At 34.4% G+C, this 19,019-nt stretch overlaps 1 protein-coding gene across 1 annotated transcript; it reads right to left on the bottom strand.

The window, feature by feature from the left end:
• Window positions 1-12,039: 12,039 nt before the first annotated feature.
• Window positions 12,040-14,037, bottom strand: LOC132276583 (pentatricopeptide repeat-containing protein At1g08070, chloroplastic-like). Its single transcript, XM_059778069.1, has one exon. It carries the CDS (start codon window positions 13,864-13,866, stop codon window positions 12,289-12,291), a length of 1,578 nt encoding a protein of 525 aa, XP_059634052.1. The 5' UTR covers window positions 13,867-14,037; the 3' UTR covers window positions 12,040-12,288.
• Window positions 14,038-19,019: the final 4,982 nt, after the last annotated feature.

Here is a 19,019-nt window from a genome sequence, read left to right as displayed (position 1 = left end):
ATATAAAATATAGATAGGGCGAGTAGGGATCGTCCCAAGGGATTTGATGGTGTATCGAATTGTGAAACTATGGTAATTAGGGTTAGTAGGTCGAGTGATCACACAATTGGTTGGTTGGTTGATTAAGCTAAATTGAATTCAACTAAATAAAATAATATGAGGTAAACAAGAGAGAGAGAGGTCTTGGGGTGTAGAGATCACCACCAAGCAATATTTTTCTATACTACTAACAAGTGATCAATTGAGGGTAATGGATGTGTTGCAATATGATAAGGGTGTGTGTGCATTAGGTTGATTCAATTGGTAAGGATGACAAATCAAGCAAGTATTGTCTAAACATCATGTGAAGAGCACAATATATCTAAACAATAAAGCATATATTGTCTAGACAACATGGGGATAGCACAATAGATCAAAACAAGTCATTAATCCTTCATTAAGCTCACAATTCACATGCAACACAATATTAGAGGAATATGCCATTTGGACTCACAAGCATGAAACATCAAATATCAAGAGTAGATTGTCCTCCCATCTAACATTACACTACCACTACACTAAATCTACACTACTAGCATGAAAATAAAGCTATCTAGACTAGGGGAGAGGCACAAACCATCAAGAATAGGCATAAACCATCAAATGAACCAAAATAGCATTCATTAAGTATATTATCTTGATAATCTCTAGATCTATAGCATCAATACACATAGACATGCATCAAAAACACTAAATCTAGAGATAAACACATGAATATCCTACTCTAGCATACATAGACATATGGGTAGAATAGAATAGTCAATTGAAAGCATTAAACCATACAAACCATGAAATAATCAAGATTTATATATACATGAATATCAAGATGTATCATACAACACTAATCCCTCAATAATACACAAGATTAGAGTATAGAAAGCATGCTTGGGGCTAACTCTAGCCCCAAGAAGATGTCTAGCCACTCATGGTAGTGATGATCCAACCCTCAAGGGCTAACTCCATGGCTGCTCCTTGTTGGTGAAGATCTCCTCCAATGGTGCTCTAGCTTCCCTCCTTCCTCTCCAAGAATAGCCTCCAAGATGATTTTCAATGTGTGACAAGAGACTCTAGACACCTCTCCAAAAAGTGTATCATATTCCTTATATAGGTAGGTCAAATACACCCTATGATGAGCTGTGGTCGTGCAAGGCATATTCTCCAATGATTGGATGAAGGACGGAATAAATGAGCTGGACTTTAACTTTTTCTCGCTGGAGGAAGTTCGATCGATCGAACCTTAACTTGGATCGATCGAAGATGGGTTCGATCGATCGAACTGCATCTTGGATCGATCGAAGTGGTCTGACTCCTCCGGATAAGGACAAGGCTGAGATATTTCGAAGATATTTATGGGGAAAAGGACAAAAGTGGTTGGTAGGCGTACAGCTGTGGATAAGATCAATCATTTGAATAGGACAAAATAGGGTTCGATCGATCGAAGGTGATGTTGGATCGATCGAACTTAGAATTTCAGCAAAGGCCAAGGTTGGATCTATCGAGAAGTACTGTGATCGATCATAGATGTTCGATCGATCGAACTCTAAGTTGGATCGATCGAACTTTTCAGCTGCTCAACTTAATTCCTTTTTGCTCCTTTCTTTCTCCACTTTGCTCCCTCCTTTGGTTTATCTCAGGATTGCTTCAATTAAGCTCTTATTTGGCTGAGTTAGCTCAATTTTGGGATTAGTGCCTAAAAATATAAATAACACGTAATAAGTCTAAAACGGCAAAGTAAGATAGATAAAGGTACTAGAATTCTTAAGCTTAACGGGTTTAAATGCGCACTTTTCAGTGCTCATCACACCCTCAAACTTAAATATTACTAGTCCCTAGCAATGAACTAAGAAGTAAAGGAATGAAATGAACAACTAAACAAGTATAAACTGGAAAACAAGTAAAATGATAACACCATTTTCGTAGGGAACACGATTGCATTTAGCATATGCAACAAGCCTTTTAAACCCCTAGGTTACCCCTAGTGGACGAGTAAAGTCTCGTGAGGGTTTCCAGAAATGGTACCCACAAACATTAAGCTCATTCTTTCAAAAGAGGCACCAATATTACAAACAAGCATTGGGAGAAAACTACCTCAAGTATGCAATTTTCAACCATTTCCAAGCAATCTCCCAAAATCTCAACATCAAACAAGCAAGCATGGTCCTCCACACATCAATAAAATGATCATGAAAATTGAAACAAGTCTAGAATCCATGTGAGAGGTCCGGCATCAAGTGTGTTGCTATCTTAGCCAACTAGAGAAGTAATCATATGCTTACCCTTAAACTAGCACACAAATCTAGTCCCAATCATCAAGACAAAAAGTTGACCTTTTATTAAAGCTTTATTGTTCTAGGTGCGCTTATTCTTTTCACTCTATTTTTTTTTCTTTTTTCTTATTCTTTTTTTTATTTTTTTTTATTGAGGATCAAAGATGGAAATATTGTGCAATGTGTTGATCTCTTAAGCTTTCTAGAAGATTCATGTAGCGAGCTTTAGGTCAATGACTCCCAAACCAGATGGCTTTAGGGCATTAGGTGTTAAGACACCCCTACGGATTTACAAACTCAAATCAACTAGGCTACAAATCAAGACAACAACCATCTAATCATTTTCTACTTCTCACCTTTTGGGAGAAGTCCTCACTTTTATTACTTTTGCAACTTCTTTTTTTTTTTTTTTTTTTTTGAAATAATCAATTATTAACCTAGAGTTTGGGCCCTCCACCTTTCGGCGCGAGAAGTTCACTGCTTAATGAGGCAAGAATCCCGGCTACTCAATGAAAAGGGGTTGTTATCCACCTTTATCAAGAATGAAAGCTTTCAATGAACTACTAGCCCAATTGGGATATAACCAATTCAATAATCAACAAAGCATGTACCCCACAAATGAATGCTAGTGTGCGCCGGTGCTAGTGTAGAATCCTAGAATGAATCTCAAAATAATCACAAATTCAGGATGATGTGGACCACAAATGCAAGCAAGATATCAATCTTTTGAAAAATTTACTCCTAAATGGCATCCTTAAGGCATACAAGGAGTATTGGACTCTCAAGTCAAGCAATTTTTAAATTTTAAGCAATATAGTCCTCAAAAGATCAAAATCATAGCTAGAAATGGACCAAGTATAGAAATATCCCTCAAATACACAAGACATGCTCAAAATTTGAATTTTAAAGTAACACTGAAACATACACCAATACCCCCAAACTTAAACTGCACATTGTCCTCAATGTGTGAAGAGAACAAAGGAAAGAGTATACCAGTGCTTTAGACATGAATGATCGGGATAGAAATATCCAAAGTGGGTGGCATGGCCCCCCCAAACTTGGGATAAACTGTGGTCCTGAAAAGTTTGCACTCGGATACTCATTAGATAACAAGATAGGATAATCAGTGCACAGTGGACATGCAAGTGTAAAATGGGATAAATAGAGAATAGAGAGAGAGGTGTAAGAGTGGTCCTGAAAAATTAGGCAACACTCTCTCACTGAAGTCACTGTGGTGTACCTGATGGAGTCAAACATACAAATATGAGATACTAAGAGACATCGATAATCAAAAAGCAATATATAGAGAATATAAAATGCAGGTACATCAATAAAATAATAAAGCCGACAGACCGGCGGCAAAGTATAATACAGTAACAGTGACAGTATAATACAGATCCAGAATAAAAGAAATAAAAGCATAGAACAACTGGAAGTGGAGTCTCAGGAGGCCTGATCGTGAAGATCTGCAGTGGCTGGAGGTACAGGTGCGGGTGCAGGTGCAGGGAGTCGGCTGGAGAGATCGGCAAAGCAAGCCATGACATCCGCCCTGAAAGAGGTGAACTCAGCTCGGTGGGCAGTGATGTCGGCTCGCATGGCTGCTACGTCCTCCTCTAGTGTTTGCAAGCGTACTCCGAATCCGGGAGTGGGAACTGGAGACTCAGGCAGAGATGCCTCTGAAGAAGACTCCCGAACTCGCTCCTGAGCAGCGGCTCGATCACTGGTATCATCGGCATCAGCATTATCTGTAGCATCGGCATACTCCTCCGCAGGTCGCTCCAGGTCAATGTCCATGCGATCGGTAGCCGGACCGACTTGTACGTCGTCCTTTGCGATATCTGCTACTGCTGGAGGTGCCGGCTGTGCCTGGGCTGCCTCCTCCTCCTCTAGTTCAGCTGCCGCCTCTACAGCTGGCTCTTGAAGACTCCGAATAAGAGCATTGTAGCTCTTATTCCAGTCGCTCCTCCTATAGAAGTTGGACCGTGCAAGGGGCTCCTCATCTGGGGGCACTCTGTAGCGTTGGTCAAGAAGGATCTGCGTGATGAGGTGTCCGAAGGGCAGGACCTTGGACCGCTTAGGGTCCTTCCTGGAAATGAAAGAATCATACAGCAACCTCATCACGCTCCAGATGAGGACTGGGATAGATACCCAGCAGCCCGTGTAAAAAGCGTAAAGAGCTGTCAAGTAGTCATGACGCCTCTGGATCTTGTGGCCCGCCATATAAATGTTCTGGAAGAGAACTGTGTCGATGAACCAGAGGTCGTCAGGCAAGAAGGTCCTGGTGGCGAATGTCTAACCACCGACATGATGGCCTGTCAAGGAGACAGCCATGTCAGAAAATGAAGGCCTATGCAGCCTCGGGTATTTCTCTGCAAGCTCAGGTGGACACCGGTGTGGGCACCGGCAAACACGGGCCAGAGTGTCAACTGTGATGACAATCTCGTGGCCGTCCAGTGTAATGATCATCTCCGCGGTAGATCGTGGCGAGGGCTGGAGATGCTGAAAGAATAGCCGCACCAGTCGCGGGTATACTAGGCCGGTGACTGAGGCAGAGCACCCTAGGGAAAGATTACCCAATAGTACTAAAAAATAGTACCCAGGGGCAGAGTACCTAAGGGTACCAAAACTAATGCCCAGGGGCAGAGTACCCAAGGGTACTAAAAGTAGTACCCAGGGGCAGAGCACCCCAGGGGAAGATTACCCAAGGGTACTAAAAATATTACCCAGGGGCAGAGTACCCAAGGGTACTAAAAATAGTGCCCAAGGGAAGATTACCCAAGGGTACTAAAACTAATACCCAGGGATAGAGTACCCAAAGGTACTAAAAATAGTACCCAGGGGCAGAGCACCCCAGGGGAAGATTACCCAAAGATACTAAAAAATAATACCCAGGGGCAAAGTACCCAAGGGTATCAAAACTAGTGCCCAGGGGCAGAGTACCCAAGGGTACTAAAAATAATACCCAGTGGAAGAGTACCCCAGGGAAAGAATACTCAAGGGTACTAAAAATAGTACCCAAGGGAAGATTACCCAAGGGTACCAAACCTAGTACACTGGGGCAAAGTACCCAAGGGTACTAAAAATAGTACCCTTGGGCAGAGCACCCCAGGAGAAGATTACACAAGGGTACTAAAAATAGTACCAAGGAGCAGAGTACCCAAGGGTACTAAAAATAGTACCCAAGGGAAGCGTACCCAAAAAAAAATTGTTACTGTTCATACAGTACCCATGGCAATAGTACCCGTGGGGGTACTATTCCCAGGGCAAGAAAAAAAAAAAAAAAAAAAGGAATAGTACCCGCGGGTACTGTTCCCAGGGCAACGAAGGAGAGAAAAAAAAAAAACAAAACAAAAAACAAAAAACAAAAAAACTAGTATTCAATGAATAGTACCCGCGAGCACTGTTCTAGAGGGAACAGCGCCGGGGGAAAAAAACAAAAATTCCCTACTGTTTAATGAACAGTACCCTCGGGCACTATTCCCGAGGGAACAATGCCGGGGGCAAAAAAAAAAAATCTTACATTCCCAAAGCTAGACGAGCAAGCTTGGGAATGTGGGGCAACTGATAGTGAAAAATAAACCTATCTTGACCTAACAATAGAGACAATCAAGTATTGACCAACCGCCAGATCTTTTCGGTGATCAACGATAATATTTTGTTATTAGGGGTAACGATTTCCATGGATAAGAATGATGACAAATCTTATGCAGGATAAAATTTCCATGGGGATGATGACAAATCTTATCAAGGATAAGATTTTTATAGGATAAGTTCCATGGGATAATGATGATGAAATTCCCTTATCGAGAAGAAGGGAAACGACGATAAATAGGACGACGACTCGGGAATAAGGTACGACGAAAAAACTATTATTAAATCCCTGCCTTCTTTTTAGACCTCCGATGACTAACTTGATCATCGGATGGCTCTTGGCAGGCACCACATCGGTGTTGTCAAGGTTCATCTATCTTCTTCTCTTTCCCTTGCAGGTAAACGGTGTCGTATCGGACCGTGTGAATTTCACCCTCAACATTACGCACAGCTTAAAACATGCCAAATTTTTAAGTGACATGAACTTTGCTTAATGCATAGTTACCATCATTATACCGATCCAATCCGTTATCCCACGGATTGGTGTCGGATTTAATTTTTTCAATCCGTTAGAGCAAATTGGATTATGATGGATGCCTAATCCGATCTGATTCATGGCCATCCCTAGTGGTTTGTAACGGGCAATGGGCTTTAATTTAGTAGTGTAAATATGGCCCTTATTGTCGATCTTTCTGCTTCTTTTTTTTTTTTTTTTTTGTCTCTATCAATCACAAAACAAGATATAAACAAAAAGTTGTTTGAAAATATCATAAAATTAACATATTTATTTATGTGTCGCTTCGTGATTGGCCCGAAATCAATAATTTCGAAAACTTGTAATAATATCTCAAGAGGAGCTAGAAGAAAATATATGTAAATTGTGAAGTTATATATATATATATATATATATATATATATATATATATATATAAAGCATGTCTCGCATCCACAAGGACTCTTACACACCCCCAAGAGCCAAAAATTGAGGCGAACAATGATGAAAATTGTTGTAAGACCATCTCTAATACTAAAGTTATTTTTGCATGTCAAATCTATATTTTGACGGGTGCTACAGTGTCAAAATGCTAAATTTTAGTAATTATGCTCCAATAGTGCATTTCATCCAAAATGCTATTTTTTGACACAACAACCATTTTTTTCCAACTACCATTCTCAACTACCAATTTTCAATAACTATTTTTTTTTTTTAATATGACTGTTTGTATTTTATTTAGCTTATTTGCCTGATTAAAAAAAAATTAATTATCAAATTCAATGTAAAGATAAGAATGTAAATTATATAAAAATAAATGGGTAAACTTGTCATTTACATAACAAGCAAACCCTATCAAAAATCATTTCAGCCTCCCCCCATCGCCTCCATCTCTATTCTCGTTCTTGACTCTGAACTTGCCCTATCTCTCTCTGCAACTGCAAACTACAAAATCTACAAGAATCAAAAGCTCTTTCTGCTACTGCTAACTTGTATGTATGGGTTTTGTTTTAATTTTTTTTCTAAATCAACTAATCAAGGTCTGTAATCTTGTTTTACAAACTAAATCCTATTTGGTGAAATTTTTTAAATAAATACAAGTTCAGAGAGAGAGAGAGAGAGAGGGGGGGGGGCACGGTTCAAATATATATATATATATATATATATATATATATATATTTGAACCGTGCCCCCCCCCCCCCTCTCTCTCTCTCTCTCTCTGAACTTGCCCTATCTCTCTCTTTGCAACTGCAAACTACAAAATCTACAAGAATCAGTAGTTCAAACCCATATCGGCATATCATTTCAGATTGTTCAAAAAATCAAAACCCATATCTTTCAGTTTCCATCGCCTGCTGTTCCAGTTCGGGTTCGCCGTTCACAAGCTTCAGCCGCTATCTCTCAACTCTCAAGCTTGCCCCCTTCTCTCTCTCTGCAACTGCTAACTTATACGTATGGGTTATGTTTTAATTTTTTTTCTAAATCAACTAATCAAGGTCTGTAATTCTTGTTTTGCAAACTAAATCCTATTTTGTGAAAATTTTTATGATCTATTTTAAATATATATATATATATATGAACCCCCCCCCCCCCCCCCCTTCTCTCTCTCTGCCGTTCTCTTTCTGAAATAGCAGTAGCTATTTGTTGTGCCACATTTGGCACCAGATTTAGCAAAGTGGCAGCCCATATAGCACACTATTGGAGAGCCCATTTTAAGCCTACCTGCTATATTTTGAAAATAACAGCCAATATAGCACACCATTGGAGATGCCCTATGAGGTGAACATAATACAAGCAAACAAATGGGTTTGAGTCAAGAGTTTCTTTATGTGGTCCAAGACTTGTCCCTCAAAGTGTTACATGTCGTCCTCGCAAAAGAGTAGCAACGTAATTTTTTATTTTTATTTTTATTTTTTATCGAGTTGGCCTACACCCATATATACACACTCGATGCAAACCGGCATAATAATAACTTAAGTTGTTGAATAGTGTTGTCTACTCACTCATATATGTCCACCCCGGGGTGGCCTGGACAAGACCCCTCCAACAACGCGACGTCCATGAAGGCCTCTATCAAAAAAAAATATACAACAATCTAGTAATTAAGCTTAAGCAATTTCGGCATAATTAATATCAAAGAACCGAACCATGTCTAGTTGGGGTGAGCCGGTGAGATGGTGCATTAGGGCTATAATTGGCATGACAGCATAATTATGTGACTTTTTAAAAATTCTCAAATTTGTATTGATTTTCACCAAATAATCATAAGATTTATGTGGCATATTTCATAATACATTAATTAATCTAATATATTGGATATTTCAAAATTATTCCAAAATTTGTGAATTATATATTTTGAATAACCCTAAGAGAGTTGAAATGTTTTAAAAAATAATAATAAATAAAGAAAAACTAATATTCGTTTTCTAACACATCCTTTTTTCACTATCTTCTCAAACAGATTTATTGGAGTTACCTAGGTTCATCAATCATCATATCATGTGGACCATGTGGATTGAAAGAATTTATATCATATTAGAGATTAATTTGATTTTATGGGGTTTGACCATTTGACTTTATATAATTTAGTTGTAAAATTGAACTGCTAGAGTGGGGAATTTTTTGCAGGGAATTCCTTCGAATATTTTTTATGGACTATTGGAGTTTTGGATTTAAAAATGACAAAATTGGAAAAAAGTAATTCACAAAATTGAATTAAATTTTTTTTAATTTTACTAATTTCAATTTTAAAAATTCAATAACACATAATTGAACCTTACGATACCTTCAACTTCAAGAACTTCATCAATATATATAAGTCCAAAATTCCAATATACAGATATATAAAGATACATAAATGTACGTAGTGCGTATAATCATGTATCACGTTCGATTATCATGAGTAATCACTGTTTTTTTTTTTTTTTTTCGGTGTAAATCACTACATTGATCTTCTCACTGATAAATAAAAAAATAAAAATTTGGAACCTTTTTTTTGCTATTTGGACCATATGTTAATCCCAGTAGTAGTGTCTACACGGCCTTATCCCCAATGTAGTAGTGACCTATCCAAAAAAAAAAAAAGTAAAAAACAAATTCAATGTAGTAATGGTCTGTGTGCACTTTAATTTAGTAACTAGTGTGAATCATACATGGTTCGGTGTATTCATCGATACGCGACTCTTTTTTAAAGATTTTATATTAATCGGTTTAATTAATTTATACTGATTATATCTTAATTTGTTATACTGCGACTACAATCGATACTGCAAATTATCGTGTGGATATATATAGTCTTATAAATATTATCCAATAACTTAATTAGTAAAACATAGAACTCCCTCCATATAGTTTGTTTGGATAAAAAATAAAATAATTAAAAAGTTAAAATGCCTTTTATGTCTTTCTGTTTTCTTTTTCTTTTTCTTTTTTGGCCCACTCACTCACGGTCGTAGGATCCAGAATGAACCAGAAGAAAATATGTGGATTGTGAAGTTAGTGGAGGATCCATTTACTGGCCTATAATAATGATACAGACAAGGACAAGTGGCATCTTTCCACGTTTGTTCTTTCTATTTGTTGGTGGTCTCTTTTTGTTTTTCCTTTTCTTTGTTTTGAATGGCATCTTTCACCAATATTTTCTTAGAAATGGCTTTTGTTATTTGTTCACGTCTTCTCTTCCCATTCTCAAACTTTAAATCTCATACAAATAATTTTAAATTTTCAACCTAAACTCTGATAATTAAGAAAGAAAAAAAATGCTTCATATAAAAAATTGCATAGAAAAATATTTATCAATGTAAAACATTTTATAACAATAAAATGGAGTGCAAATGAAAAACTAATAATAATAAAATTTCTTAAATGGCCCAATCTATAATCGATATTAAATCACTCACAGTGGTATGCAAAGCTATATGATCCAGAATGAACCAGAAGAAAAAATTTGTGGATTGTGAAGTTAGTGGAGGATCCACTTACTCGCCTATAATAATGATACAAACAAGGAGAGGTGACATGTTTCCACGTTTGGTCCTTCTATTTGTTGGTGGTCCAGTGAAACTTCAGTCTGACCCTATAAAATATTCTAATTAATTAAATAAATAATCTTTGTAAGCATGCAAGCTTTAATTATAATAAGTTCTACCATTGATAAATATATATATATATTGGATACAAAGGTAGTGAAAATATAGTAATAGTGGATTTTGATTTTTCACTCCAACAAAGTATTTTCACGCTTCATTTCATTTAATTATTTCTAATAAGTTTATTTTTTCCTTATACAACTTTTGAGTTTTATTTCTTTTTTTTTATTTCTTTTTTTTTTTTTTACATTTTTTGAAAAGTAAGTAAGCAAATTGTAAGAGTACTTTTGTAATATGTGAATATTATATTTTGCGTTATTAATTCTTTTTTTTTTTTTTTTTTGATGTAAAAGCTAGAGAGAGTATTTAAGAAATGTTTTTCTTAGTTGTTGTCTATATAAGTGTTTTATGAACTTTTTTTAATTAACAATGAAAGAAGTTTGCAAGATTTGAAAATGACTGGTTGTGATTTCTTTCTCAAGTCATCTAATTTCCAAATATGCATTAAAACTCATCTGTCGGAACAGTTAATTAGCATGTCTACACATAGACATGCTTTTTGTTTTTGTTTTTTTTATTTTTCTTTGTTTTGAAAGGTATTTTTCACCAATATTTTCTTAGAAATGGTTTTTCTTATTTGTTCACTTCTTCTCTACCAATTCTCGAATTCTAAATCTCATATAAATAATTTTAAATTTTCAACCTAAACTCTGATAATTAAGAATGAAAAAAATATATATCTTTCATATAAAAAATTGCATTGAAAAATATTTATCAATTTAAAACATTTTACAACAATAAAATGGAGTGCAAATGAAAAACTAATAATAATAAAACTTCTTAAATGGCCCAATCTATAATCGAGTTGTCACCAATGTTTTGTTTTTTTTTTTTTTTTTTGGATGCAAGTTTGTCCAGGCCTGTGAATAAAGCCCAAATCATTTTAAAAAGTAACATTGAGTTCCAACTACTTACGAGATGTGTTCAGGCTCCCAAGCCCAGTTCATGTGTAACTACTTACTAGACGGCGACCCATTTAATTGCAACTGCATCCATCTCATTCTCATGTAGTATACAGTTCATAGAATCGGGTATATATATATATATAACTTTTAATTCTATATAATGACTTCTTTTATATATGATACATTGATATACATTTGACAGAATCTGGTATATATATATATATATATATATATATATATATATATATATCATTTTTAATTCTATATAATGACTTCTTTTATATAAAAAAAAAAAATTTGTGATGCATGTATATTGGTTGTTGGGCCAATTTTCGAAGGGCTTTCTGAACCATTTGTGATCCTTGATTAGGGGACTCAATTGGGCTCTATCAAGAAAATGTTTCAGTGACGGGAAGAACAAAAAAATTTAAAACTTGGACCAGATCAAGCCCTTGGTTATGTATTGGTCTCTGTTAATTTCCAACACTCAGATCACAGCAATGGAACTCTTTCATACCACAAGATAGTCGAACAAGGTCTATGCTTATTGCACTACCGAGCCCAAGTCAGCGTTTCACTACAAAATATTGTTAATGTTGTTTTTTTTTTTTTTTTTTTTTTTTTTTTTTTTTTTTTTTTTTTTTTTTTATATGCTTTGGAAAATAGTAATAATAATAATAATACAGAGTAGAAGATATTAAATCAACATGGCAGTCAATGTACAAAACTTGACAGTTCCCCTTTGTTACAGTTAAAACCAATGACAAAAATTGCAGACTAATATTCTGCATCTGCAAAGCAGTACTACTTATTCAAGTGATCAGGAGACTTCTGGATTAGATGCATCAATGATCAACCTCAATCAAACTACATCCAGCCGTCTTCTTCAACCCCATGTTACGCATTTCATCTCGAATCTTATTAGCATCATCCCATTTACTAGAACTAGCGTAAGTGTTTGATAATAAGGCATAAGTTCCGGTGCTCACACCTTTGGTCCTAGGAAGACACCGGGTGATCCGCTCTAACATCTCCTCATTCCCATGACTTTTGCAAGCATTAAGCAATGCTCCCCAAACCGGGCCATCTGCTTCCACCGGCATTTCTTTTATGAAATCCTCTGCTTTCTCCAACAGCCCTGCTCGACCGTACATATCAACCATGCAAGCATAATGCTGCATTTGGGGTACAATCCCATACACATTGGTCATGGCTTTAAAGAATATCAACCCTTGATCAATCATCCCTGCATGGCTGCAAGCAGATAACACCCCGATAAAGGTTACATCATCAGGAGGTACCCCGTGAACTAGCATGAGCGAGAAGAGTGGCAAAGCATGTTCACCAAGGCTGTTCAAGGCCATGCCACTAATGATGGTACTCCATGACACTATATCCTTGCAAGTAAGCATGTTGAACACCTGAGAGGCCATATCCATGTCACCACACTTGGAGTGCATGTTGATCAATGCATTTCCCAGATTTCCATTCACAGTAAGATCGTGTCGCGAAATCAAATAGTTGTGAACCCATCGACCCAAACTCAAGGCACCAAGTGAAGAACACGCCGTCAGCACACTAACTATGGTGGCCTCATTAGGCTCAACTTCTCCTCTTTCCACCATATCTTGAAAAACCCTAATCGCCTCTTCACAAAACCCTCTTTTATTTAGACCCCCCACCATTATAGTCCAAGTAAAAACATCTCTCTTAGGCATATTCACAAACAGATATCGTGCAGCTTCCAATGACCCACATTTCATATACAAACCCAGTATTGCATTGTCCAAAATGACATTCTCTTTATTGAATTGTTGCTTTAAAACATACCCATGAACAGCTTTACCAAATTTAATGACTTTTACGCCAGAACATGCAGACACAAGACTTACAAGTGTGGAAGAATTAGGTTTTACGTCCATAGACGAAAACTTAGCAATGGCTCTCTCTTCAAAACCACACTTAGAAAGCCCTGAAATTATCGAAGTCCATGAAACAACATCAGGATGAGCTATGGCGTCGAATATTCGACAAGCCGAAACAATGTCATTTTCTACAACATAGAAATGGATTAAGGAGCTTTGGATGAAAATGTCGGAAGAATGACCGGATTTGAAGATGTGAGCATGGATTTCAAGACCCTTTGAGATTGCATGGACCAAAGAACATGCCTTGAGGGCAATGGTGAATGTGAAGTGGTTGTGTGAAGTTGGGTGGTGGAGCATTTGGTTGTAGAGGATGAGAGCATTGTGTGGGGTGGATGAGTGCGTGAAGCAGCCAAGCAATGAGTTTAAAAAGTGGGGTTTGGGAGACTTGACAATGTAGGCTTGGATTTGGTTTAGTTGCTTGGGGTTGAGGGTGCATATTTGAGACACCTTATATTTGAGGCATGCTATGTTGAGTATTGTGTTGAAATGTCTCATTTAGGTCAATGGTGCTTCTTCCATCAAATTGTGATGCTTTTGCTATATACATACATACATATATATATATATATATATATAGAGGATAGTGGACCCCACCGTTATTGGTGTCTAATTCTGAATCGGTTGTACTGCCCGATCACTCAAACCATTTAATACAATTTATCAAGAGCATGTCGGTGCTTCAGCGTTTTTTTCCATCCATCTCTCATCTATCCTTTAAATTCTTGACTTCCAATGATTTCTACTGTTCTTACTTCTTATCATATCATGATAGGTAAGTTATTGGAGACAATTGTTCTTCTTTGTCAACTACTTTGTCGGTGCTTGAATTTTACTCATTAATGATTATGATAGTGTGTCTGGTACAATATTAGTAAAATTTCTGACTTACAAACAAGCCTAAGTTTTCCCTATTCGAATTTGCATAGAATTTTTAGTCTTTCTTGCCCAACACCCTTAGGTGACCTAGATAATGCCCTTGCTTTTACGTCAGAAATATTTTGTGATTTGAGGTAGCATAGGGTGTATTATTATTATATTACCTTTAATTACTTAAATCCACACTGCGTGTAATTGTGCATATGCATGAATGATAAAAACTCTTTGATTAAGTTCTACACTTGTATAGGAGAGAAATTGAACTCGTGTGGTTTATTTTTTATTTTAATTTTTCCTTTCTCTCGTGGAAAAGAAAAACAAAGTCCGTTTGAAAATAGAAAATTATGTTATATGATGTGACATTAAATACTCATAAAATGTGGCATAGAAGACCACTAGCCGCCCTCGCATGGTAATCGTTGACCATCCAAAGTATCAGTACTAATTTACTACAGTACTATACTGATATTAATACTAGTAATTTATAGATAAATGGGTTATATATACCACACCGACACAATTTTATGTGTGCGCAACTCTTTTTCTTGGTTATATAAATACACTAGCAGTCCTCCCTTGTAAAATTCAAACTTCCTATTTGGCCAAAAAAAAATATACTCACACTTATTTATATGAACACTAATATTTTTTATTTATTTTTACTTTTAAAATACTGAGAAAACATCACTAAACTAATTACGAACTTACATGTATACAAAAAGGAGGAGCCAGCATGTATCTAGAGGGGCAGCTAACCACTGCCCCACTAGAATTTTTTTTTTTTCTATACTTAAATTTGTAGAATTTGATAAAATGTCTCCTCTAAAACTAAATTTTATTTTATTTTATGTGTATAATTTGATAATATTTATAAAATATTCTGATAAAATTATCTATTTCTAAAAACGTCTTTAATTCTTTATTCATTTTCCTTTTTATTTTTCAAATTTATTTTTGTTATCTTCAAAAACTTTTACATTCTTTTTCTATCATTAAAATCTATTTTTTCCTTCAAAATTCTCTCATATTTTTTTCTTTTTATTTATTTTCTTCTTATTTAATTTTTATTCATTTATTCTAATGCACTTATCACTATTATATTTTTTGTCTGTATAAAAAAACAAAATTTATTTTGTCAGTGTTAAAATGCCTTCCCTAAATCAAATTCTTGACTCCGTCCATATATAAAATATAATTTTAATTTTCGAACAAATAAAGTTAAAATGATTCTGACTACACCAATTATTGCTATTTTCTATGTGATAACTTGACCTAGTGAAATAAAATATGATAATATAGTAAATCAGACAGAACTTAAACCTGCTCGGTCAGTGCATTTAATCATTTGATTAAATATCAAAAACAAGTGTTAGAAACTGATTGAATAATAAATTTCTGAATTGGTAGTGGTGATGATCTCCTTTTCCTTTAGTTGGTGAAACTCCATTACCATTATTAATATAAAAAATAAATAAATAAATCTGCTAATTTCTTAATTCATAATGATTGTATTCATATACACTTTTATTGTACACGAGAAAACCATGTGTACGATTTCCAGAATTTAATTCATTTATGTCAACGTGGCATTTTCCTAACTACTTTCCTTTAATTTGAGGCTTAAATTAAAGAGCTAATTGGGTGAGAAAGATGACAAAAGATTGAGTGTTTGAATTAATTTAATAGATAAGCAATGGCATTTGTTACTAGCACAAAGGTCTACCAGTAATCAAACTTTTTTTGAAGGGTAATATTGTTCACCACAATAACTAGACAGATTGATAAATATTAAAAAAGTAATCAATAGATATAAGAAAATTCATCTTTATTATAACTGGTAAACGCTTATTCATTTATTTAAAAGATTAAATTATTAGGTAGTGTTATATACTCATTCATTTATACTGAATTATTTTTTCATCCGAATCTGATGTGAGACAAATAAACCTTATAATATTCTTTCCCACCCGAATTCGCAATGCCCTCGTTGCGGTCTGATCACCCTACCTATTCGAGTGAGTCATTTAGACGCATTGTGGGTCGGGTATTTGGCATGACATCAAATCAAGCATTAGATTTGACTCTGATACCAACTGTAACGGGTGGACACTTTTTCATTTATCAAAAAATTTAAATTATTGAGCTCTACCGCATATCTACCTATTTATACATAATCACTTTTCTATCCGGATCAAATTAGGAACAGTAACCCTTGCAATACCCATCTATCGAAACAGAGACTATGACTACCAAGCCCACAACGTTCGGCCGAAGCTGACAGAAGGCCTGGTGAGCCCATAAGCCTTGTGTCAACTTCAATTGTCCAACCCTCAACGAGTATAAACAAATGTGTGTATGAATCTTAAATGATGACATTAATCGGATTTTTTTAATCAATTTTAGCCCAAATTGCTCTATCATACACGTTTCCCTACTTGGCAAACTTACAAATTAATAAGTAATTAATTACCCAATGTTGTGGACTCCTGAACAGTTGTTTCAAGAGACAGAACTCCCCCATACAAATTGAATTTGCAAATTCTTTATCTCCCTTTAATTATAAGTTCTAATTCTTACAAAATTGTGACAAATTATTCACTAAGTTAATTTAGCAATTTTATAATAAATTATGGTCCAAATCATACAATCAACGTATTCATAGCAAGAAAATTAAACTAATGACATATAAAATATCGACTCAAAAAAGTATAAAAATTATTATTATTATTATTATTTGCACAACACTTTACCCCCTAATTTTCAATGGATTAAAATCTCATTTTTATGATTGTCTCTTGTAATTATTTGTTTGAGAGACGTGATTTCCAGAGTTGAGGAGATTTCAATTTTTGTTTGGGTAATTACCTTTTATTGTTATAAATTACATCAATAAAATTTTTTAAATTAAAATAGTAACAATGGTTTTGTATTAAAAGAAAATGATATAAGTGAATTTTTATAATGACAGTTAGATTAGATCTAATGATTAGTATAAAAAGCGCGGATGAATTTTCTTGTTCCACGTGGAGCAAGAAATCACTACTATATATATATATATATATATATATATATATATATATATTAACCTAAAAAAATAAGAAAAAAGGTTCACATGTGAATGGTTCAATTGAAACACATGGTACACGAAATAAATAATGTTAAGATTAAGTTAGTTGTCTTAATTATTCCTGTTAATCTTAATGATGCTGGTAGGTAAAATTTGGAGCCTTCAATTGTTTTAAAAATCAGGCGTTAATTATACATATAATTGAACTGATTAGAAAGGGTTAGGTATAGTGGATTCCGTAAGTAACTTTGGCTTTACTCTTTTAATTTGATACCACCTAAAAAGTACTACCATATTTTAATTCTATTAAAGTAGGCATGACAGTAACAAGTAAAGTTTATTTTCAACGTGATGTGTCCCAAAGGAATTAATAAAGTATTGTTTTGTAAAATTGAAAACGAAATATGAAATTTTTAATAAGAGATGAACTTAAAGTGCTTACTTTGAAGTGCTTGTTACTATTGTGAAATTTATCATTAAATTAAAATTTTACCCTATTGCAAGTATCACTTATATTTAATTGAAATTTATATTATATTATTGAATGTCTTTAATTGAATAATTACTAAATTGAGTTATTACTTATTAATTAACACTTTTAGAGTGTAGTTTTTTGCGGTAAGCAAAAAAAAAAAAAAAAGGAAGGTGCATACTGTTTGGTTCGATAAATGACTCACTACTCACCTGAATTTGGCTTATTAATTAAAGCAATTACTAGTTTATACAACAAATAAACAATAATAATAAACCTCTCAAACAAAAACAAAAATATTTGTAACCTAAAACAAATGAGTTATTATCCAATTTTTGTAAAGTAAATCTGAAATTTAAAAATAAAAAATCATTTGACAGCATGTATCTTTGTGTGTTGTTTTATGTGACATATATTATATTATTATGTATTGTTGTAATATTTATCTTTAGTTTACTGTTCAGTTCTTCGAATAGACTTGGAATCGAAAATGGAACGATTCCTTATTTTAAAATTAAAACTAAAATAAAATGGTAAAAGAATCCAATCAAAATAACGAAGGATTCAATATGATTCTTATTGATTTTACAGTTGTAAAAGTTTGTTGTGCACCATTGTAAAAAAAGATATTTCTATAAAATTCTACGGAGGCTGACGGCTAGACACAAGTGGTATTGGATTGCTTTTTTTACCAGTAGTTTAGTAGTACAAAAGTTTTGCATTCTTGTAATAAATTATTTGATAGTGGTTTTAATTATGATAACAATGTACTTTTTTATTTAATTTATTGATCAAGATAAGAATAAAGTCTATAATCAAATTACTTTGTTTCATATGTAATGTCATGGATTACGACAATATTGGTCATTGTTTTATTCTTTCAGTGACATGCATGAATTCAATTCAATGTTATTCTTTTTAAGCTTTATTTTTATGTATATGGTTATGAACTGTTTTTTTTTTTTTTTTTTTTTTTTTTTTTCATATTACTAAAGAGTCTTATCAAAGAAAAATAAAAACTAAACTTACCGAAGTTAAGTTTTTTTTTTTTTTTTTTTTTTTTTTTCTCTCTCTCTCTCAGAGTACATGTATCGGTCCCATAACACATGGATTATTCAAGTCAAGAACGCGATTCAAAAGTAGTAACTAATTTAACACACCCGTATTAAAAAATTAATATTATTTTCCAAGAAGATAGAAGTTGATTATTATTAGACGCTTGAATGTGTTACT

Source organism: Cornus florida, unplaced genomic scaffold, assembly GCF_030987335.1.
Source record: "Cornus florida cultivar Cherokee Brave unplaced genomic scaffold, ASM3098733v1 CherokeeBrave_3.0.0_Hap2_Chr10, whole genome shotgun sequence".
NCBI lineage: Eukaryota > Viridiplantae > Streptophyta > Magnoliopsida > Cornales > Cornaceae > Cornus > Cornus florida.
This window is presented reverse-complemented; position numbering and strand designations above follow the sequence as displayed.